At 39.9% G+C, this 20,000-nt stretch overlaps 1 protein-coding gene across 2 annotated transcripts in view; it reads left to right on the top strand.

Moving 5' to 3' along the window:
* Positions 1 to 20,000, top strand: part of MSH3 (mutS homolog 3) — a 62,655-nt gene that overhangs the window by 32,894 nt on the left and 9,761 nt on the right. For both annotated transcript variants that reach the window (XR_004691562.2, XM_060280217.1), the window contains 8 exons: positions 5,665 to 5,797; positions 6,902 to 7,089; positions 7,889 to 8,057; positions 9,733 to 9,797; positions 13,290 to 13,406; positions 16,976 to 17,083; positions 17,364 to 17,478; positions 18,511 to 18,668. Coding sequence is in view for 1 of the 2 variants with exons in the window: in XM_060280217.1 (XP_060136200.1) it covers positions 5,665 to 5,797; positions 6,902 to 7,089; positions 7,889 to 8,057; positions 9,733 to 9,797; positions 13,290 to 13,406; positions 16,976 to 17,083; positions 17,364 to 17,478; positions 18,511 to 18,668 (1,053 nt within the window). In the remaining variant the exon portion in view is untranslated. The remainder of the gene's footprint in view (positions 1 to 5,664; positions 5,798 to 6,901; positions 7,090 to 7,888; positions 8,058 to 9,732; positions 9,798 to 13,289; positions 13,407 to 16,975; positions 17,084 to 17,363; positions 17,479 to 18,510; positions 18,669 to 20,000) is intronic.

Genomic DNA, 20,000 nt, shown 5'->3' with positions numbered 1-20,000 from the left:
ACTCTCTAGCTTTCTCCATAATCCAGCGCATGTTTGCTATTTGGTCTCTGGTTCCTCTGCCCTTTCGAAATCCAGCTTGCACTTCTGGGAGTTCTCGGTCCACATACTGCCTAAGCCTGCCTTGTAGAATTTTAAGCATAACCTTGCTAGCATGTGAAATGAGCGCAATTGTGCGGTAGTTGGAGCATTCTTTGGCACTGCCCTTCTTTGGAATTGGGATGTAGACTGATCTTCTCCAATCCTCTGGCCATTGCTGAGTTTTCCAAACTTGCTGGCATATTGGGTGTAGCACCTTAACAGCGTCATCTTTTAAAATTTTAAATAGTTCAGCTGGAATATCATCACTTCCACTGGCCTTGTTATTAGCAGTGCTTTCTAAGGCCCATTTGACTTCACTCTCCAAGATGTCTGGCTCAACGTCAGCAACCACACTACCTGGGGTGTACGAGACCTCCATATCTTTCTGGTATAATTCCTTTGTGTATTCTTGCCACCTCTTCTTGATGTCTTCTGCTTCTGTTAGGTCCTTACCACTTTTGTCCTTGATTATGGTAATCTTTGTACGAAATGTTCCTTTCATATCTCCAATTTTCTTGAACAGATCTCTGGTTTTCCCCATTCTATTGTTTTCCTCTATTTCTTTGCATTGCTCATTTAAGAAGACCCTCTTGTCTCTCCTTGCTGTTTTTTGGAAATCTGCATTCAGTTTCCTGTATCTTTCCCTATCTCCCTTGCATTTTGCTTGCCCCCTCTCCTCCGCTATTTGTAAGGCCTCGTTGGATAGCCATTTTGCTTTCTTGCATTTCCTTTTCCCTGGGATGGTTTTCGTTGCTGCCTCCTGTATAATGTTACGAGCCTCCATCCATAGTTCTTCAGGCACTCTGTCCACCAAATCTAAATCCTTAAACCTGTTCCTCACTTCCACTGTGTATTCATAAGGGATTTGATTCAGATTGTATCTTACTGGCCTAGTGGTTTTTCCTACTTTCTTCAGTTTAAGCTGGAATTTTGCTATAAGAAGCTGATGATCTGAGTTACAGTCAGCTCCAGGTCTTGTTTTTGCTGACTGTATAGAGCTTCTCCATCTTTGGCTGCAGAGAATATAATCAATCTGATTTCGATGCTGCCCATTTGGTGATATCCATGTGTAGAGTCATCTCTTGTGTTGTTGGAAGAGAGTGTTTGTGATGACCAGCTTGTTCTCTTGACAGAACTCTATTAGCCTTTGCCCTGCTTCATTTTGAACTCCAAGGCCAAACTTGCCAGTTGTTCCTTTTATCTCTTGATTCCCTACTTTAGCATTCCAATCCCCTGTAATGAGAAGAACATCCTTCTTTGGTGTTATTTCTAGAAGGTGTTGTAGGTCTTCATAGAATTGGTCAATTTCACTTTCTTCAGCACCGGTAGTTGGTGCATAAACTTGGATTACTGTGATGTTAAAAGGTCTGCCTTGGATTCGTATTGAGATCATTCTGTCATTTTTGAGATTGCATCCCATTACAGCTTTTGCCACTCTTTTGTTGACTATGAGGGCCACTCCATTTCTTCTACAGGATTCTTGCCCACAGTAGTAGATATGATAGTCACCCGAACTGAATTCGCCCATTCCCTTCCATTTTAGTTCACTGATGCCCAGGATGTCGATATTTATTCTTGTCATCTCATTTTTGACCACATCCAGCTTACCTCCATTCATGGTTCTTACATTCCAGGTTCCTATGCAATATTTTTCTTTACAGCATCGGACTTTCCTTTCGCTTTCATAATGCTATAGAGAATGGCTCCTCTCCTACTACAATTGAGGTATGAATACAACTTTGTATGAAAAAATGATCCTGTCTCTTATGCTAGACACTTAAAGATTATCCACAGCTGCAACTGTTTAATATGGCAGAGAAAGAGTAAACATATTCCCAGTTGTACAGAAATGATCTGATTTCAAAGTTTGGACACCCCCCCCCAAGCACCTCTTTGAACTATCGGTCAATCCCCCTTATTCTCATATTATCATATTATCCTGAAGTATCATCCAGTGAGGAAAAAGCGGAGGAAGACTAAGAGCTGCATTTATCCCTCATGGGTAATTGCAACAATTTTAAAAAAAATCCTAGTACTTTACACAATTTTGCTTATACAGTCATACCTCATGTTACATCCGCTTCAGGATGCGCCTTTTCGGGATATGGATGTGCTGAACCCGGAAGTCCCGGAATGGGTTACTTCTGGGTTCGGCGCGTGTGCATGCACAGAAATGCTAAATTGTGCTTTGTGCATAAGCGCCAAATTACGTCACATGCCTGCATAGACGTGGCGCTTCAGGATGTGGCCTTTTCAGGTTGCAAACGGTCCTCTGGAACGGATCCCGTTTGCAACAAGAGGTACCACTGTACGCTCTATAGCCAGGAACATAACCCTTGCGTAAGATTACCTGTATTTGGCAAACATTTAAATCCTTCATTTGTATAAATTTGGTTGTTTCCTTTTTCAAGGTGATTGTTGCTGAAGTTGCATTTTACTTGTGGAAAGCAAAAGCCCTTGATTGCCATTTAACAGATGTGGAGATAGTAGTATGCAGATCTAGTCATCCCTCTATGCATTCATGAATATTTTCACTATTGTTTAGCAAATATGAAGAGAGCTGTGCCATTACACAAAACAAAACAAAACCCCAAAAGGAGCCATTCTAAAACTGCTAGAAATGGGCTATGGGATATGTAGTATGTTTCAAGATGTTTCAAGTTTTTAATGTTTTACTTAGAAAGTTGGGAGAAGAAAAGAAAACTTCATCCTAGTAATAGTTCTGCAGTTCCTTGAAGAGTCAGTCAGGCTCAAAACTTGATGGGTTTTTTGCATGGGTTTTTGTTTAACTTTCTCTCACACATTTAGCATGGCCCGTATTGTCCCATCCCCCCCCCCACATTGTTGTTCATACTCAGGGGCTTCCTGACAGAAAAAAGACTGTTGCGGCTTTTATGCTAAAAGTATATAGAAAGTTTGATCCATCTATCTCAATTACTATAAATCTAAATAATCTTGTAGCACAATTTGTGTTTGCATAAAATGTTGACAATATACATGATGCAAGTCCTAGTATAGATATAAAAACTAAAAGTCAGATAATACAATCTGAATATTTAGTTTCTCATAATATTTGTTGTACTGTATTTACAACAGATTGTAGTAGAAGCAAAAATGTTTTAAATGGCCCTTTTACAGTGGCATATTTATCCCATACATAATCCTCTATGGAGTCTTATATTTTATTATTCTTGGGAAAGTGTTTAAAAAACGTAGTGAGGTGAAATAAAATAGGTCACTTGATATTGGATGATGTTCTCTTGACCCGCTTTTTAAATATTGAGGATTACAGCAGGCAAAGTGTATGCATGCTTCTTTTGTGTTAGATTACTGGAGCTATAGTAGCATAGCCATATGTGAAAATGATTTAAAGTGCAGATTAACCTTTTGAGGGTAGTGTTTCATCTTTCCTGTGTCGTAGTATGTTTACACATACTGGTTCATGTTGGTATATTATGTATTCATAAATAGAGTTCATAAACATGTTTTTCCAGTCCCAATGTAATATATAGTTAGTATTTTTAGATGTATTTATATTCTCTTTTAAATACCCATACAAAAACTAGGAAAAAAATGTCTGAAGCCTTTTGACTCAGAGAATGGTCCTCCATTTGAATCATAACAGTCATAGCTTTTTGAAAAGGCTAGCTCAGGTGGCATGCTATCCATAAATGTAATGTTAGATCCTTCAATTTAGAGAGGCATGTGTGTGTCTTGTATGTTGAATTGGCTCTCCTAATTTCTAGACTGGTACTAAGCTAGCCCCTGATTGCTGGTTTATCCAGACAGATTAGTATAATCAGCTTGACATGGGAGCAAGAAGGGAGAAAAAATGAGAGGGGAAAAGTGTTGGCATAAAAGAGTGCCAGAAATTTGAATAAGGGTGGGGGGAGAGATAAAGAGGAAAACATAGCAGCACAGGTTTTAGTAAAGCAGGGATGAAGACACAGAGGAAAATGGTACATAGTTTTAAACAACAACAGAGGTTTGAATAGAGCAGGGGTGGAGTAAATCTGAAGGGGAAAGTGGCAATTTTAAACATGACAGAGCTTTCAGTGGAGCGAGCAGGGGTGACTCTGGGGGTTGGGGAAATGACTGTTTAAAAACAAAGTCTGAGTACCCCAATAAGGGAGTGGGAAAAGGTGTTAGCTGCTGCATTGTACCCATCTCTGCTATTTCTTCTTGTTAAAATTGGTTTGTTTTTAAAAAACTCTTGAGTGTCTCTACATCCCTGAAGAGAAGAATAGGGCAGGGGGGAGGGAGAGACTGTTTTAATCTCCACCCTCTTCCATTCCCCAGCTGCCTCATGTGTGAGAAATAAAGGATGTGGAGCCCTCAGATATTCCATAATACTGTGCTACAGTATGTTTCACTTCTGGTATCATGTGTTGTCTTCAACATGAGGTTCCAGATTCAGTGTGGGAATTTAGAAGATGTGCATATATGGGTGTTTGCTTGTTAATAAAGTATAACACTCACCAACTGAAAAGTTCTCCAACTAAACAAGATAACTGGCAGGATTGCTCTTCAGAGTCTATTCATCTTAAAGTAACTTATATCATCATGGCGTGTGTGCACGCAAAGGGAGCTGCAGAATAGAAGACAGGGCATTGCATGGAAATAGGGGTGCTCTGTGTGCACCCTCTTTCTTTCCCTGATGTTGGGGAAGATTGAGGGCACTAGGAGAAGGGGACGACAGAGGATGAGATGGTTGGACAGTGTTCTCAAAGCTACCACCATGAGTCTGACCAAAATGCAGGAGGCAGTGGAAGACAGGAGTGCCTGGCGTGCTCTGGTCCATGGGGTCACGAAGAGTCGGACACGACTAAGCAACAACAACATGTGCAAAGGAGAGTTGAGAAAAGAGTGTGAAGGTGCAAATGGGTGTGCAAGGGAGGTTGCAAAAAAGGAGAAGGAGGTATGGGGTTGGGGTTAAAGATGAAAGCAGGGCCATGAAAGAATCTGAAGAACAGGAAGGGATGGCCGCTTAAGAATTGGGCAGAAGGTGAAAACAATGCTTCATGGATGCAATGTGATGGAGGAGAAAGATGCAGTAGGCTACCAGTGTGGGTGGGTGGTGGGTGTGCGCAGGGAGGGTGCACAAAAGGAGGAGGAGGCATGGACATGGGGGTGAAGATGGAAATGGGCACAAAGGGGGATTGCAGACTAGAAGAGAGAAGCGGCTTCAGAAATGGGGTTGGGAAAGTGAAATGCAAGCTTAATAGTTGCATGTTATTTTAACGGGAAGCTCTAGGGGTTTAATGCAATTCTCTAGGGGAATTGCAGGGGTGTTGGCAGGCAGAATAAGCAGTGGTACAGCCCCTAGTTAAATAAGGAAGAGTGTCTGTGCTGTGCCCAGTGGGGAATATAAATCCACAGAATAAGCAAAGGCTACTCTGGGTTAAATCTTTTCAATGTAAACTGTTTTCTGATGGTGGTGTTAAAGATCTTTTAAGAAACTTGCCGCTTAATGTAAGTTTGCCTTCTATCTACCCAGCCCACTTAAGAGATCCAGACAGAGATCCTGAAATTCTTATACTGTAGAGAACATTCAATCTGTAGTAAACTTTAATCCTTTTTTAACAGTGAAATTAATTCTCGACTTGATGCTGTGTCTGAGGTTCTCCTATCAGAATCGAGTGTCTTTGGCCAAATAAAGCACCTTCTATATAAGATGCCAGATGTTGAACGAGGACTCTGTAGTATTTATCACAAAAAGGTAAAAAATAAAAAAGTGAGCTACAAATGATTAATACTATATTCTATTATATTAAAATATGGTTTTCAAAAGGCATTTTTTCCTTGAAATTTAGGTTTAAGATTCATACATTGAAAGGAAGGAGATAATTTAACCCTACATTAGTAGAAAAATTAACACTGTAAATCTAGTCCCAGGTTCAAATATATACCTGGAATAAAATACCTGGTGAAAGTTACTAAGCATAATACTACCTGCAAGTAAAAAAAAATGCCTTTATTGAGACCCTCCCTTTTCCAGTAAAAAAGAAGCTACAAACAAGTCATTGGGGTGAAGGAGTACACAACATCTGTTTTCATTTAATTCAGACAAGATGACCCTGAAACTGCATGGTAATTCACACTTCACCGTGGCTGATACGGCTGCCTGACCCAAGGTTTTCATTCCCCCCCCCCCTTGCAGTATGTTTGAATTCCACCATTAAGTAGAGGGTTAAATCATTTTCAATATTAGCAGTGTCTTGAGAAAAGTATTTTGTTCATGTGATTAATGCAAAATATGGATTTCCTTCAGTCTTTGCTGAGTAAGTTGCCTCATAATGCTGTAGGGTAGTAGGCCTACAGTTTCAGGCTATGCATTAAAATATAAATTAAATTATTATTGATATTCTAATTTAAACATTATTAAAACGGCACCAATTTGATTGCAATTTGAGAGCCAGTGTGGTGTAGTGGTTAAGAGCGGTAGACGCGTAATCTGGGGAACCGGGTTCGTGTCTCCATTCCTCCACATACAGCTGCTGCTGGGTGACCTTGGGCTAGTCACACTTCTTTGGAGTCTCTCAGCCTCACTCACCTCACAGAGCGTTTGTTGTGCGGGAGGAAGGGAAAGGAGAATGTTAGCCGCTTTGAGACTCCTTAGGGTAGTGATAAAGCGGGATATCAAATCCAAACTCTTCTTCTTCTTCTTCATCCCAAATATGAAAGTTCCCTTCGCATTGTGATACCAGCAGCAAGTATAATCAGGGTGCATATATTTCAATGAATGTCCAAAATTGGGAGGAAACTAAGGAACATTAATTTTTAAAAATATTAGCCTTGAAGTTACAATTGTTTCTAATTTCAGTGTTCCATTCAAGAGTTCTATCTGGTAGTCAGCACACTCTCTCGGTTGGAAACAGCAATCACAGCACTGGTTCCAGCTATACGTACTCAGGTTCAAACACCTTTATTACAGAAGAGTCTTTTGGAAATTCCAGAATTGCTTTGTTCAACAAAGAAGTATATAAGCATGCTTAATGAAGCAGCAGCAAAGTAAGTAACTGCACAATCTTTCCATGTTTACTCAAAAATAAGCTGGACTGAATTCAATTGGGCTTATTTCCAGGTTAGGATTGCAGCCTTAATTGTTATATAAGCATGGTACAATATCCTTATGTAATATTAACGAATGGCTCTTCTTTGTAATCCTCTGAGCTGGCCATGCTACCTGGACACCACTACTGCTACCCTGTTGCCCCATGACTTACCCTCAGGCAAAGGTCTTTGAACGCACTAGTTTTGACAGTAGCCACCTACCACAGACACTTAATGTGCAGTTAGTATGGAAAGTGAATACTGTATAGAATAAATTCTGCTGAACTGAAAGATTGTTCAGTTTCTAAGCTGTCCATTCATTTTTAACCTTGAGCAGTTAGTTTCCTTGAGTGTTTCTTAATAAGATTTCTTAATCTTCACCATAAGTTCCTGTAGCACGGAACAATAGTTATGCTAACGTAATTGGTTTCTATTTATTATTACATTCTGTACATCAAATGCTATATATCCCAGTTTACAGCATTTCTTTGAAATGTCCTAAAGTTACTTTGACTACAATCCCTGCAAGTGAAACAAAATTGTTTATTTCTTTAGTTTGGTTTATTTATGCACTTAAAATATTATTCTTAATCTGAAAGGTAATGGAGTTTCTTTTTTTACTAACGTGTGTGTTAGTATTACACATATTTGGTAACATAATATTATTGTTATGAATATAAATACTTTTTTTGTTAGTATTAAGGAATGTGTGTACTTTTTTGGGGGGTCTATCAAATGTTGGATTCTGTATACTTAGAAGTGGAGACAAAACCCAACTGTTCAAGGATCTTGAAGAATTTCCCTTAATAAGAAAGAGGAAGGATGAGATTCAGGAAGTGCACTATCAGATCCAGTTACACCTTCAGGATATACGAAGAATGCTAAATTGTCCCTCTAAGGATTATGTGACAGTGTCAGGACAAGCAGTAAGTTAAATATAAGCTTCATATTTTTTCTTGTTGCCTTTGCCAGCATTTTATGTGTTTCATCGGTCATATTTTGTTGTTCAAGTGTTCATTTGTCAGCAGGCAAAGCTTTAAAGACTAGAACCACCTAAGCTGCTGGGGAATTTGCATTTGTTCCCATTGACCTGGGTTAATCAAAAGGGCCTCCCAAGCACTGCATGAAGAGGCAGATTACCCACAAGTAGAGAGACCAGTTTATATTAAATTGGGATATTACCGCTGCCTCCTTTCAGTCAGAAAGTATATTCCCCTCCAACAATATTGTCCAGTGATCTGACAAATCCAGCCAATCTCTGCCATGTAGCTGTTACCAACTTTCACAGATAATGGTTGAGAGGGTATTCTCCAAGAATCTTGTTTGCTTCTTCAAGAGAAATTCATTAGACCAATGTAAGAGTAGCATATTGATTACCCAATTAAAGCTTGCTTGAGCACAGATGATAATAAATTATAGTGCAACTGAATTGGTTAATTAGTGAGCCCATACAATATAATAAAGTTTAAAGTTTTGTTGAATAAAGGATTCGGAGACAATAAAAAGACAAAACAAGGGTAAGACTGCCAACCCATCTTCAAAAGTGAGAAAATGATCCTCTTACTCATCTTTAGGTAGGCAGGTTATATGCTGTCAGAATAAATAATGCTTCTGCAAGCTAAACAGCTTCAAAGTGTTTTCCCCTGATGTTGTATTGATATGCTATTAAACGAAATGAAGTGCATTTTTTGTGAAAGATCTTTTCGATTTCTTGCTAGTAGAAAGGTTAATCCGTACCACTGTTTATGCTGCTTAAATGTTTTGAATGGAATGCAGATAGAAGCACAGCAGCTAAATAGTTGACACACAATCCTTTTTTTGTCAATTTGACAAAAGATGTGTGATTTGTATGATGACTACCAAATGCCAAATTATAGATAATATTGAATTGGCATATCACTTTGCCAAATTGATTTTCCTAGCTCCATTTCTGAGCCGGACACCTGTTTTCCAACCAATGGGCCGACTTGCAACCAATAGAGCTGCATTAACTCAAAATCATTTTTCCTGCTACTGTCATTCTAATCCGAGATATTAGATACAGTCTAAAGAGATTATCTTCTGTTGATAAAGCTTTTTTTCAAGGGTAAGCAAATAACAAGTGAGATAGATATAAGCTCAGCCTCTGGTTTTTGCATTGAGAATCATTTTAAAAAGTAGGTAACAGTTGATACCCACTTTGGTGCCCTGGGCTCCTTTGGAAGGAAGGGTGGGCTATAAATCCAATAAATAAATACACTTTTAGCTATACAACCTGACATTAAAACAGGTAAGTTAAACTATAACATAAGTAGTAACAAGGTATCATGGGAAGAAACTTGACTAGGATACTTTACATAACAATTTGTTGGGCCATCTATTGATGGGTGCAATAATCTCAGTGGCAAGATTTTGGTATTTTGCTGTAAAATATTAGGACTGTGGAAAGTTGTAGTTCAAACAAGAGGGTTTGTAGAATTTAATTTTTCTTTATGTGAATGCATTATATGTTTGTATTTCGCTTTTCCTCCCAAGAGCCCATGGATTGTAAATTGATGAAGGGTGGGATAGAATGGAATAAATAATAATGATAACAATAATAGTAATGCAGAGATATTTTAGTTTCAGATTGAAGTCAAGAATTCACTTTTATCTTCTGTACCATATGATTGGATTAAAGTTAGCAGGTATGTAAAGATAATGTAATTCGCAATATGATTACCATTAATTTTATATATGTTAATGATGCAGATAATTTGCATGAAAGCACCTTAAAGTTCTGCATGGCGGAGTTGGATGAATGTTTTTAAATATAACTTTGCAAACTATAAATCAGTATCTAATACTCTTAGGTACAGTAATCAGTCTTGGCATCAGCACATGGCAAAGGGGGCATTTCCAGGTTTCTACACATGCCAGTACAGCCCACCAGGGATGTTGCTTTACCTGGTCCTATGGACACAGAGGTCCCCAGCAGCGGCCAGTCACCACTTCAAGCTAACTTCTTGGTTTGCCTGGCGGTGGTCACTTCACTTGTGGTCACTGTGAGTCAGCCTCATTCCTGCTTGCCTGCTGGCTTACTTGGTGGCAGCAGCCCGTTACAGGATCACCACCATCAGGAAAATCTCTTCTCTGCCCAGTAAGCACTGCATCACAGGGAAGTGGTGAGACAGTTGTCAGCCCCCTGCCATGCTTGGTTTGTGGCCCAGTCAGCACTATAGTGGAGTGCTGCCATGAGGAAGGGTGTAAGATGCAGGAGCCATGGGGAGTCTGTTAAGGACCGCTCAAAAGCTGTAGTCAGGCCTACCAGTACTTTACTCAGGCACATAATGTAGTCAGATTCCTTACTAAATTCAGGGCTATTTTCTCATCAAAAGAATCTGACATTTATTTGGACAGCTGTGTTCTCATCATTTATATATAATCTTAGTTAATACATTTTTCTACTTTCGTGGAGCTTCCATTTATAATGTGTGGATGTTCATAATGTAACATAAAGTTTGAGGTCGATAAACTGATTTCCTGCTTCCTTCTATTTTTTATATTGAGAATGCAGTCCTGTCATCTGTTATGTGCAGGTACATCCCATTGACTTTAGTGTGACTTTGCTCACACTAATTCACAGCGAGGAATTAAAATCTTTTATTACTACTTAAATATTTTCCCTTTAAAAATAATATGTACATCTCATAACAAGTTAAACTTTGTAAGCTGAAATGGATCTGATGTTAAAGCAAAAGGTAAATATTATAACATACATGATACCTATTCTTCTGGCTAGTAATTTAATCTAGGACTGAATTAAAGCCTGAGGTATTTCACCCAGTCAAACTATCCTCTGTGATTATATTCTTGAAATGTTATGCTAGATCACAAGGGCTTTGTTTACTAATGTCATTGGACTTCTTTGCTTAATCAGGGTTACCAAAGAAGGGAAGGAATATGTGTTTTACACAGTGAGCAGTAGAAGCCTATTTCTAAATAATTTTGATTTCTCTAAAGGTCTCTTAGCATAGAAGTAATTAATTATTTTAATTTTTTTTTAAAAATTGAATCTAGCAGCATGTGCTCATATCAAAAGCTCATCAAAATGATGAGTACCAATCAAGAAACTATCATGAAAAACAAAAGGTTCTTGATCCATGTGCTGCATGCATTGGGCAATCTTCCCGTTTTGTTTCAGTGTCTTGTGTTTGCTGGTTTTGTGTTTCAGAAGCATATATGTAAGTGTAAGCAGATATAAAGAACTCTTTCAGAAGGAGCCTGGTGAATTGTCTGGGAACACCAAATGCTGTAATTTTAGTGAAGATAAACAAGTGTAGTCTGGATGAGAAACTGCTGCCCATGTAAGAGCAGGGTATACATGTCACAATTAAAGAATGGGGGCAGGGAGGGAGCTGTCTCAGGTTCATAACATGCCAGCAATGTGAATATCTGCATTGAGTATTCAAGGCCTGGGTGCCTTGTCACAAGAAATAGGAAATCACTACCTAGTTACTTTCTGTGTCAGTTAGATTTTAGTGCTGTAGAAAGACAGCTCAGTTGGTTAGAGTGTGGTGCTGATAAGACCAAGGTTGCAGGTTTGATCCCCGTATGGGACAGCTGCATATTCTTGCATTGCAGGGGGTTGGACTAGATGATCCTCAGGGTCTCTTCCAACTCTAGAATTCTATTCTAAGATTCTATGTTGTGTGTTCTGTTACATGTCAACTTGCTAGGACACAGATTGGAGCATTTTTTCGGGGGGGGGGGGAATGAGTAGGAACTCATTTCCCTCATACTGATTCAAAATCTAATACATAAGAACAGTTTTTAGCGGTAGCATAATTATTATTTTTCTCAAATAGAACTGTAACTTGGATTAGAGAATCTGTGGAAATAAAAGTAAATGCAAGCTATCTAAATTGCAGCGAGAGACACTATCTTTGGCCTAAAAACAGGTAGATAAAGGTTTAAGTTGTTAGTTTAGAAATACTTGAGATGTCTGAAGGGCCTCACTAAACATTACATACAGATCTGTGCAACTGAACTGGGACAGCTGCTCCTTTTTCATTTTGTTTTTGAAAAAGCAGTTTTTTAAAAGCAACAAGAAATAGAGAAATAGTTGAAGAATGATTATCCTTTCTTTTTTGGGAAGTATTGAAACATATGCAGCACTTACTTTCTTAGCAAAACTAAGCTTGTTTAACTGCTTTTACAACATAAAATGTACATTTTATAGTTTATTTAGAATTTGAGATTGTACTATTTGTACAATTAAGAGGCCATAAAATTACTGAGTCACACTTCTGAAGCAAAAATGTTTTCAGTAGTTGCCTAAATATCAAGAGACTAGGCAGTTGTCTAAATTCAGGTGATAACTGATTCCAGAGGACTGGAAAAGCCCAGATTCTAATACATGCTAAATGCACCCCTGGGGAGTATATGGTACTCTCAGCAGTGCCCAATCTGAGGACCCAAGGCTACATTTACTTGGGCTTACACACTACAGAACTTGGAATTACTTCCATGTAAAAATGTGAAGATTGGGGGGGGGATTTCACTCTTTTTTCAAGGACTTAAAAAGCAACAACCACCCAAATGAAAACTTGAAAATTTTGGTGATCACTGAAAAAGCGATAATCTAATATTTGGTCATTCTAAATATTGTAGAATGAGTGAAATGCTTTTAATAAGCTCTTATGTAAGAGATTCTACATATGCCTAACCAGGTAGGTAAACAAGATGGACCAATGCTACATCTTTGTCCAGCATCTCTCTCCATGCAGCCTTCAATACACATTCCTCTTCATTTCTTTTTATCCTGCTTTCCTGAAAACTGTTAATGTACAATTACATTGTGTTTCACAATAGGGAATTGTGACTGCTTCTCACGTTACATTTCGACCATATGAAGGGAACCTCCATGAAGTAAAAGTGTGGTTTTTTGTTGTTGTTTGATGCACAATGGTATGTTTACTGCAAGTAAAGTATTTGAGCAGATATGAGCAGCAGCTGCTTCGTCAAGAACATTTCCACTTCAGATAGTATGGATCACTCTTTCTTTCTTTCTTTACCTCTGTGCAGAAAATTTTTAATTTGTGTACTGGTCCTAAAAAAAGAACTGGTCTGATTTTTACATATTGCTGCATGACTGATTGCTTAGTAACCTTGATTTCCTATTTGGTTTTCTCTTATAGCACAAAAGCAGTCAGCCGCTTCCACACTCCTTTTATTGTAGAAAATTACAGACATTTGAATCAGCTACGTGAGCAGCTAGTCCTTGACTGCAGTGCTGAATGGCTACGCTTTTTAGAGTGAGTTTACAAATTCAGTTTTTTCTGTTGAAATAAGATTATAAAATATGTTACAAAATATAACTACAGTATAAAGCTTACATTTCATATTATTATTATTATTATAGAAGCGTCTGATGTGTAGTTTGCCTTGCTTATAGGCTTGCCTGAACTTCGAAAGGTGGTTATATTTAAAATAAAGGCAGTACTTTAGAACTGCCATGACCTATTTGAGTACTTCCATCACATTTTACAGTTTTTATAAAGTAAGTAAAGGGTAGCCTAATTGGTCATAGGAACACCAGAAGCTGCCTTATAAGTCAGAGCATTGGTTCATCTAGCCTAGTATTGTCTACATTGACTGACGTATCACCCCTCTAGAATTTCAGGTAGATGATGGAGTTTGAACCTGGAAACTTCTGTATGTGTGAGCTACAGCCCTTCTCCAGATGATCCACCTGAAATAGATGCCAGTGTGCCTCTAGTTATAGCAGTGCACTCTAGTATCCTAAGATAATCAACAGAATTACACCAAAATAGGACTCTCCCTAAGGAGTCCAGGATCCAGGGCAGATCACGCTATGTGTCCCCCTTCACGTCCTTCCTGTCTCTGCTGTCGTTCTTCTTCATAGTAGTGGGGGATCTCTTCCTCTCCCCAGCTTACTTTTTGCTGATAGTGGAGAGGGTTTGCCACTACTTTAGCAGAGGTGATCTCCCCCTACCCCTTTACATTCTTTTCTCTTGTTGTTGCTGTTGCACTGGTAGTACTGGCAAAGCCTTCCACCTCCCCACTTCCTGCTTTGCTCTAGAACGGGCAGAGATGGAGAGCCTTGCCAGGCAGATGGGGGGCAGTGGCGCTGTTGGCCATGGGCACTAATTGTAAGGCCAAGAGCAGTTGTCCCTCTTTGCCTCCTGACGAACAACACAATAGCAAAGTCAAAAGAACTTTCAGCTTAAGAATGTGACATTGCTCTAGCAAAAGACTTTTAGAATGTAATTAAGAAATTAATTATAGTGACAGACTGTTCACCTCTTTCCACCAATGGCAATGTTGTACCCAGACAACTTCTACAACAGTTTAAGAAAAACAGCAGCTATGCCTCAGGACCATCACTCCTGCATTGCTGGTACTGTAACACTTAACATATTCTTCCTCCCTAATGGCAGAGAGGAGTTGCCAGAAGAGCTGGGTAACACAGCTCTACCTTAGCACAGAGTGCTGCAGATCAATATGAGGTAGGTTTTGCTCTTGCACAAAGTCTGCAATGGTACAGAGTCTGTTAGAGAAGAAAGCATGAGGCACTGGTATGGTGAGGTGGTACCATTCCAACTGCAGTGTTGCTCCTGCTTACCTGGATTGGGCAAGGTGTGTGTGTCAAGGCTGCAGCTAAGCTAGGGCTGTGTGGGTGTACTGGCAAGAGTGCAGGATTGGCTCCACTGGTGCACCCACACAGCCCTGGCTCAGCCACTGCTTTTGCCAGGTATTCCTACTCCTGCTTTCTTGCCTAACAAATGGAAAGTTTAGGCAATCTTTAGGATGTAAGTCTGCAGGCAGGGCCTGTTGTTACTTTTAGTTTGTGTATAGCGTCTACCACCAATCACTTGGCTTGACATGCTACAGAAGAATGTGTCACCTGATATCACTAATGTCTTGCCGTAGTCTATATATATAAAAATGTAAAAATCGTGAAACTGCGTTCTCCACTTTTCTCCATAACCGCTTGACCGATCGTCCTGAAATTTTGACACAACGATCCAGGCTACACACCTGGGCAGGTACAGACCTGGATTTCCACCAAGTCAAACAGCGCCCTCAAGTGGCGTTATACCCTCCTCCACCCCCTCCCTTCCGGTGAAATCTAAGCCACACCCACAAACCAAATGACATCATCAACCAAGCAACTGAAACCACCAAGTCGGCCATTATCACAGGCCGCAGCATGGCCTCTGTTTTATGTAGGCCCCTGACAGGCCCCCGGGGGGGGATAACCCACAGCAACACACTTGGGGGCATGGCAAGGGGTTTTTACTTTATCATTTAGCACCACTACCCCCCAAAAAAAACCACCAGGGTGGCAGAGACCGCAGCACGGCCTTTGATTTATGTAGGATCCTGCACGGCAAGGGGTTTTTACTTTACAATTTAGCACCACTCCCCCCCCCCCAAATCCATAATACAAAAATAAATACCATCCTTTAAAACGTCATGAGATATGCCGGTCATGGAGGGGGGGGGGAAGACAAACTGAATAGATCATGTATCGGGACACGTGGGGGCAGTCACAGGAATTAGCCACAACAATGCGCCACACCCACAAACCCCACCTCCGCACTTTCTCTCCCCAGATATTTGCAGTGGCCACCCCCCACCCCATTTACAATTCCCTACCTTCCCCTTGCCACTTCCTGGGTTTTTTATGGAACTGAACAACTTGGGTGCTTCAGAATGCGCCTTCTGTTGCCAGGCCCCTGCAGGGCCCGTTCCAGGTAGATAATGTGGCCCTGTTTTTAACCCTTTTGTTACTTTTTTCATTTTAATGATTGTGAATATGCTGACTGAGGCCCCCTTTAGATTCGGAGGCCCGCGCCAAGTGGCCCATATGACCCCCCTCCTTCTGTCTGGGCCTGTCTGTTGCTACAGGGCTATGGGGCTTCACTATTTGACACCCCCCCCCCCCGGGTTGGGATTCTTTAAGTAGTTCTCTGGGTCCCAGGGCGCATCATCACCCCCGATAGAAATGTTCACGATGCGTGTGCAGGGGCCAATATATGAAGATACAGGGGGGAGGGGACAACAGAGGGCTCAGACAAAAGTAAATACTGGGAAATGGAACCCAGAAACTGACAGCTCCTTCTCCAAGGCTGGGAGCCAAGGTATGGAGATACAGGGGGGAGGGGCCAACACTCCCCAGGGACAACAGAGGGAAGGGTATCCTACCGAAACACAGGGATGAGCCGGGGTGGAGGGAGGAGGGGCAGGATACGTCATGGATCGGGACAGGGTGGGGTGGGGGATCACAGGAAAGAACCACAGCAACGCGTGGCCGGGTCAGCTAGTAATTCATAAAAGGAAAGGAAATACTTATTTTAATGAAATAAATTCTACATCTTTTCAAAGTCCTCATTGCACTGTTAATATACCCTTTCCAGATGGTCTAATTTAGTTTTGTTTGTTCTTTAAAGAATAGTCCCAACTAGGATGTTCTCTCTCTCTCTCTCTCTCTCTCTCTCTCTCTCTCTCTCTCTCTCCCTCCCTCCCTCCCTCCCTCCCTCCCTCCCCCTCTCCCCCCCTCTGTGTGTGTGTGTGTGACACAGACAGACAGGCAGACAGACAGGCACAGAGACACACACACATGAGCACTTCTTCGTACAGAGTACCAGCACCTTTTTTCCTCTGCCCATGGCAGCCATTTTTTGCTGACACCCACTGCACATATATGATCACCTCTTTTTTATTTTCAGTTTTTACCAAAAAAGGTGATGGTCCAAACCTTTATATAGGAACTTTATATATGCTGCCACAGAGTTCAACATTTTATTCATATTAATGTTTTATTCATGTCGTTCTCCCCCCCTTTACCTCTGTATAGTGATTTTAACGACCATTACTACACAATATCTAAAGCTGTGGGTCACCTAGCAACCGTGGACTGTATCTTTTCCCTGGTTGAGGTTGCCAAACAAGGAGACTACTGCAGGTAATCACTGTCTAAACAATGGTAGAATATTAAGGTTAGCTTTGTTGATTTTTTTACCAGACTACAAAACGAGTACTGTCAAACATATGTTTGTCATATTTGAGGACACATAGTAATGCTTCAAAAGATTAGACAGTGTAGTTCCTAGCTAGGATAGATTGAATTACATTTCCTGTAGATTGTGGCCTGATCGATTCAGTTTCAAAAAAATCAAGAGTCTTGTTTCAGATGCCTCACCTTGAACTCCATCTAACATGCTGTAACATAATTTTCTTTTCAGACCTGTCATAAAAGATGGAAGGTCAGAGATAATGATAAAAAATGGGAAGCACCCTGTGATTGATGTGTTATTGGGAGAGCAAGAGCAGTATGTTCCAAATGATACACATTTATCAGTAAGTATGGTATATAGGGAATCAAAATGTATCATGACACCATGTTTTTGGTGTGGATTAGCCCCCCCCCCCAGTAGACTAAAAAGACCCTGAATGTGGTTTCTTATGTTCATACTATACCTGAACTTTCAAAAAGCTTTTGACAGGGTACCTTACGAAAGACTGCCAAGCAAGCTTAATTGTCATGGAATAAGAGGAGGGGTCCTCCTGTGGGCCAGGAATTGGTTAAGTAGCAGGAAGCAGAGAGTAGGAATAACTGGGCTACAGGCAGCCCGCTGCTTATGCAGGGGTTATGTTCTGAGGCACCACGTGTGTTGGTGAAATTCTGTATAATTGAAACCTATTGAAAAAGCAGATAGTGGATAGCTCAATGAATGCCAGTGTGTGGCAGCTATGAATAAAGCAAATTTCATGCTAGGGATCATTGGGAAAGGAATTAAAAATACAGTAAAGCTGCCAATATCAAAATGCCATTATACAAATTTTGGTGTGGCTGCATTTGGAATACTGTGCACAGTTCTCTAGAGTTGACCATTTACAGTGTGAGAAACTGGAAGTGGCCTGCAGTGATGTGAGAGATAAGTTGCATCATGTCCCTACAGTGAGAATCCAACTTAGCATGGAACTGAACCCTTCCTGGGTGGAGGAGAGGAGGAAGTCATTTTAGTCTCAGGTGGCAGCTGAGGTGTGGGTTGTGCCTGATATTTTTATGCCATAATATGTATGTCTCTCCCAGTTTGCTATCTTTTGACATTGATTGCCAGAAGACCTATTGGTACTACATTATTATGACTGAACAGCTGATCTTGTGTGGAGTGTCTTTATGTCTTCAATATGTATCTGGGATATGTGGAATGGGGATGCCAGGGGTAGCTTGGCCACAGTTGTCCATGCATTGGAACGTCAAGGTTGGATTACTGTAGTGTGCTCTGGGTGGGTCTACCCTTGACGTTGGTTCAGAGGTGGCAGTCCTGGAACTGTTAAATTACCTGATTCTGAAAAGTATTTTAATGATAGTTTTCCTTTCTCCAGGAAGACGGTCAAAGGGTAATGATAATTACCGGCCCTAACATGGGTGGAAAGAGCTCTTATATAAAGCAGGTTGCATTGATCACAGTCATGGCACAAATTGGTTCCTATGTACCAGCTGAGGAAGCAAGAATCGGTATTGTGACTGGTATATTTACTAGGTGAGATGTCAAAGCTTCATGTTTTAAAGATAAGTAATCATGTAAATTATAATTTCACTTCATAAGATATTTCTTTTAAAATATCATTTGTGTGTGCTGATTGGCTCAGTGTATAGCTTCATTCTTGAAAAGAAGAGCAAGTTTCTAGCTCTCAAGGTCACTGGAAAAGTTTGGAAATATGAAGGGTTATGCTTAAAGGCTCAGATTCCACATATAAGTTGGGCTGTATATTCTCTACCTACTTAGGGAACACGTTTATTTACTTACTTTGTAATAATGTGTATTACTTTGTAATAATGTGGAAAATCAGCTTGCAGCCAACTTAATTCATTGTTAGAAATTAATTTAACAGTGACAGCTAAAGTGATGTACTTGACACAACTGCCCACCTCATCAGATTCCAGGATGTTCTAATTACATGACATTTCTGTCTGTAATGATCTTAAGGAGTATGCGGGTTCTCTCATGACCAGTGTGCTAAGCAATGCAGACCTGCTTACATTCCCTGCTGTATGATGTAGCAATTTGCTTTGCCACTAGGATTTCCTTAAATGTTGTTTGTTTTCAGAGTTTCAGTTTATGAAGTTGCTCTCATAGAAAATTCATATTAATAATTTAGGGTTATAGCAAGTAATCATTTTCCCCCTTTGTGCTTTGATGTGTCTGTTGAGTGTATTATCTTGTACAGGCTATCTAATCTAAATGTAGAAGTCAATTAAACAATGCTGCCCCTGTTGCACATCATCTAATAGGATCAAAAACATTCTGGCAGCAGTGATATATCTCTTTTGTAACCTTAATAAAAACAAAACACATTTTTATGTCTGATATGTTCAAATAAAAAAATCTGAAAGAATGTGTTTGATTTTTTAAATTGTCTATTGAATTTAAAGTTTGAGAATTGTACAAAATGCTTTATTCTCTGGAATGTGATTTAGTTGGCTCAGGAGTTATTGAATTGTTTCCAGATAGAATTTGCTCTGTGCAGATGAGTCTCTTATCAACACTTGAAATAAGTAATTACATTGGATCTCTTTGCACAATTTGCAATGTGCAACTGTATTGCTGCATGCGTAAGAGTGGGGAGAGATGAAAAATTATAATAATTTGGGTGACAAGGGACCTCATCTGCTACATTTATCACTAATTATTGACTAGAGACCTGGAAGAACAACCATAATCTAGGAAAACATACATTATTTTGAAGTAAATTAATACTAGAAAATTCTACTTTTTTTACTTCTTTGGAATTAACTAAAAGAAAAACTATGAAGTACTAACAAATTTGTTGTAGTTGAGTAGCATCCTAACTGAAGACATGCCTGGAATTTG

Source organism: Zootoca vivipara, chromosome 11 (assembly GCF_963506605.1).
Source record: "Zootoca vivipara chromosome 11, rZooViv1.1, whole genome shotgun sequence".
Lineage (NCBI taxonomy): Eukaryota > Metazoa > Chordata > Lepidosauria > Squamata > Lacertidae > Zootoca > Zootoca vivipara.
Note: the sequence above shows the minus strand (reverse complement) of the source record. Positions and strands in the feature narration are given on the sequence as shown.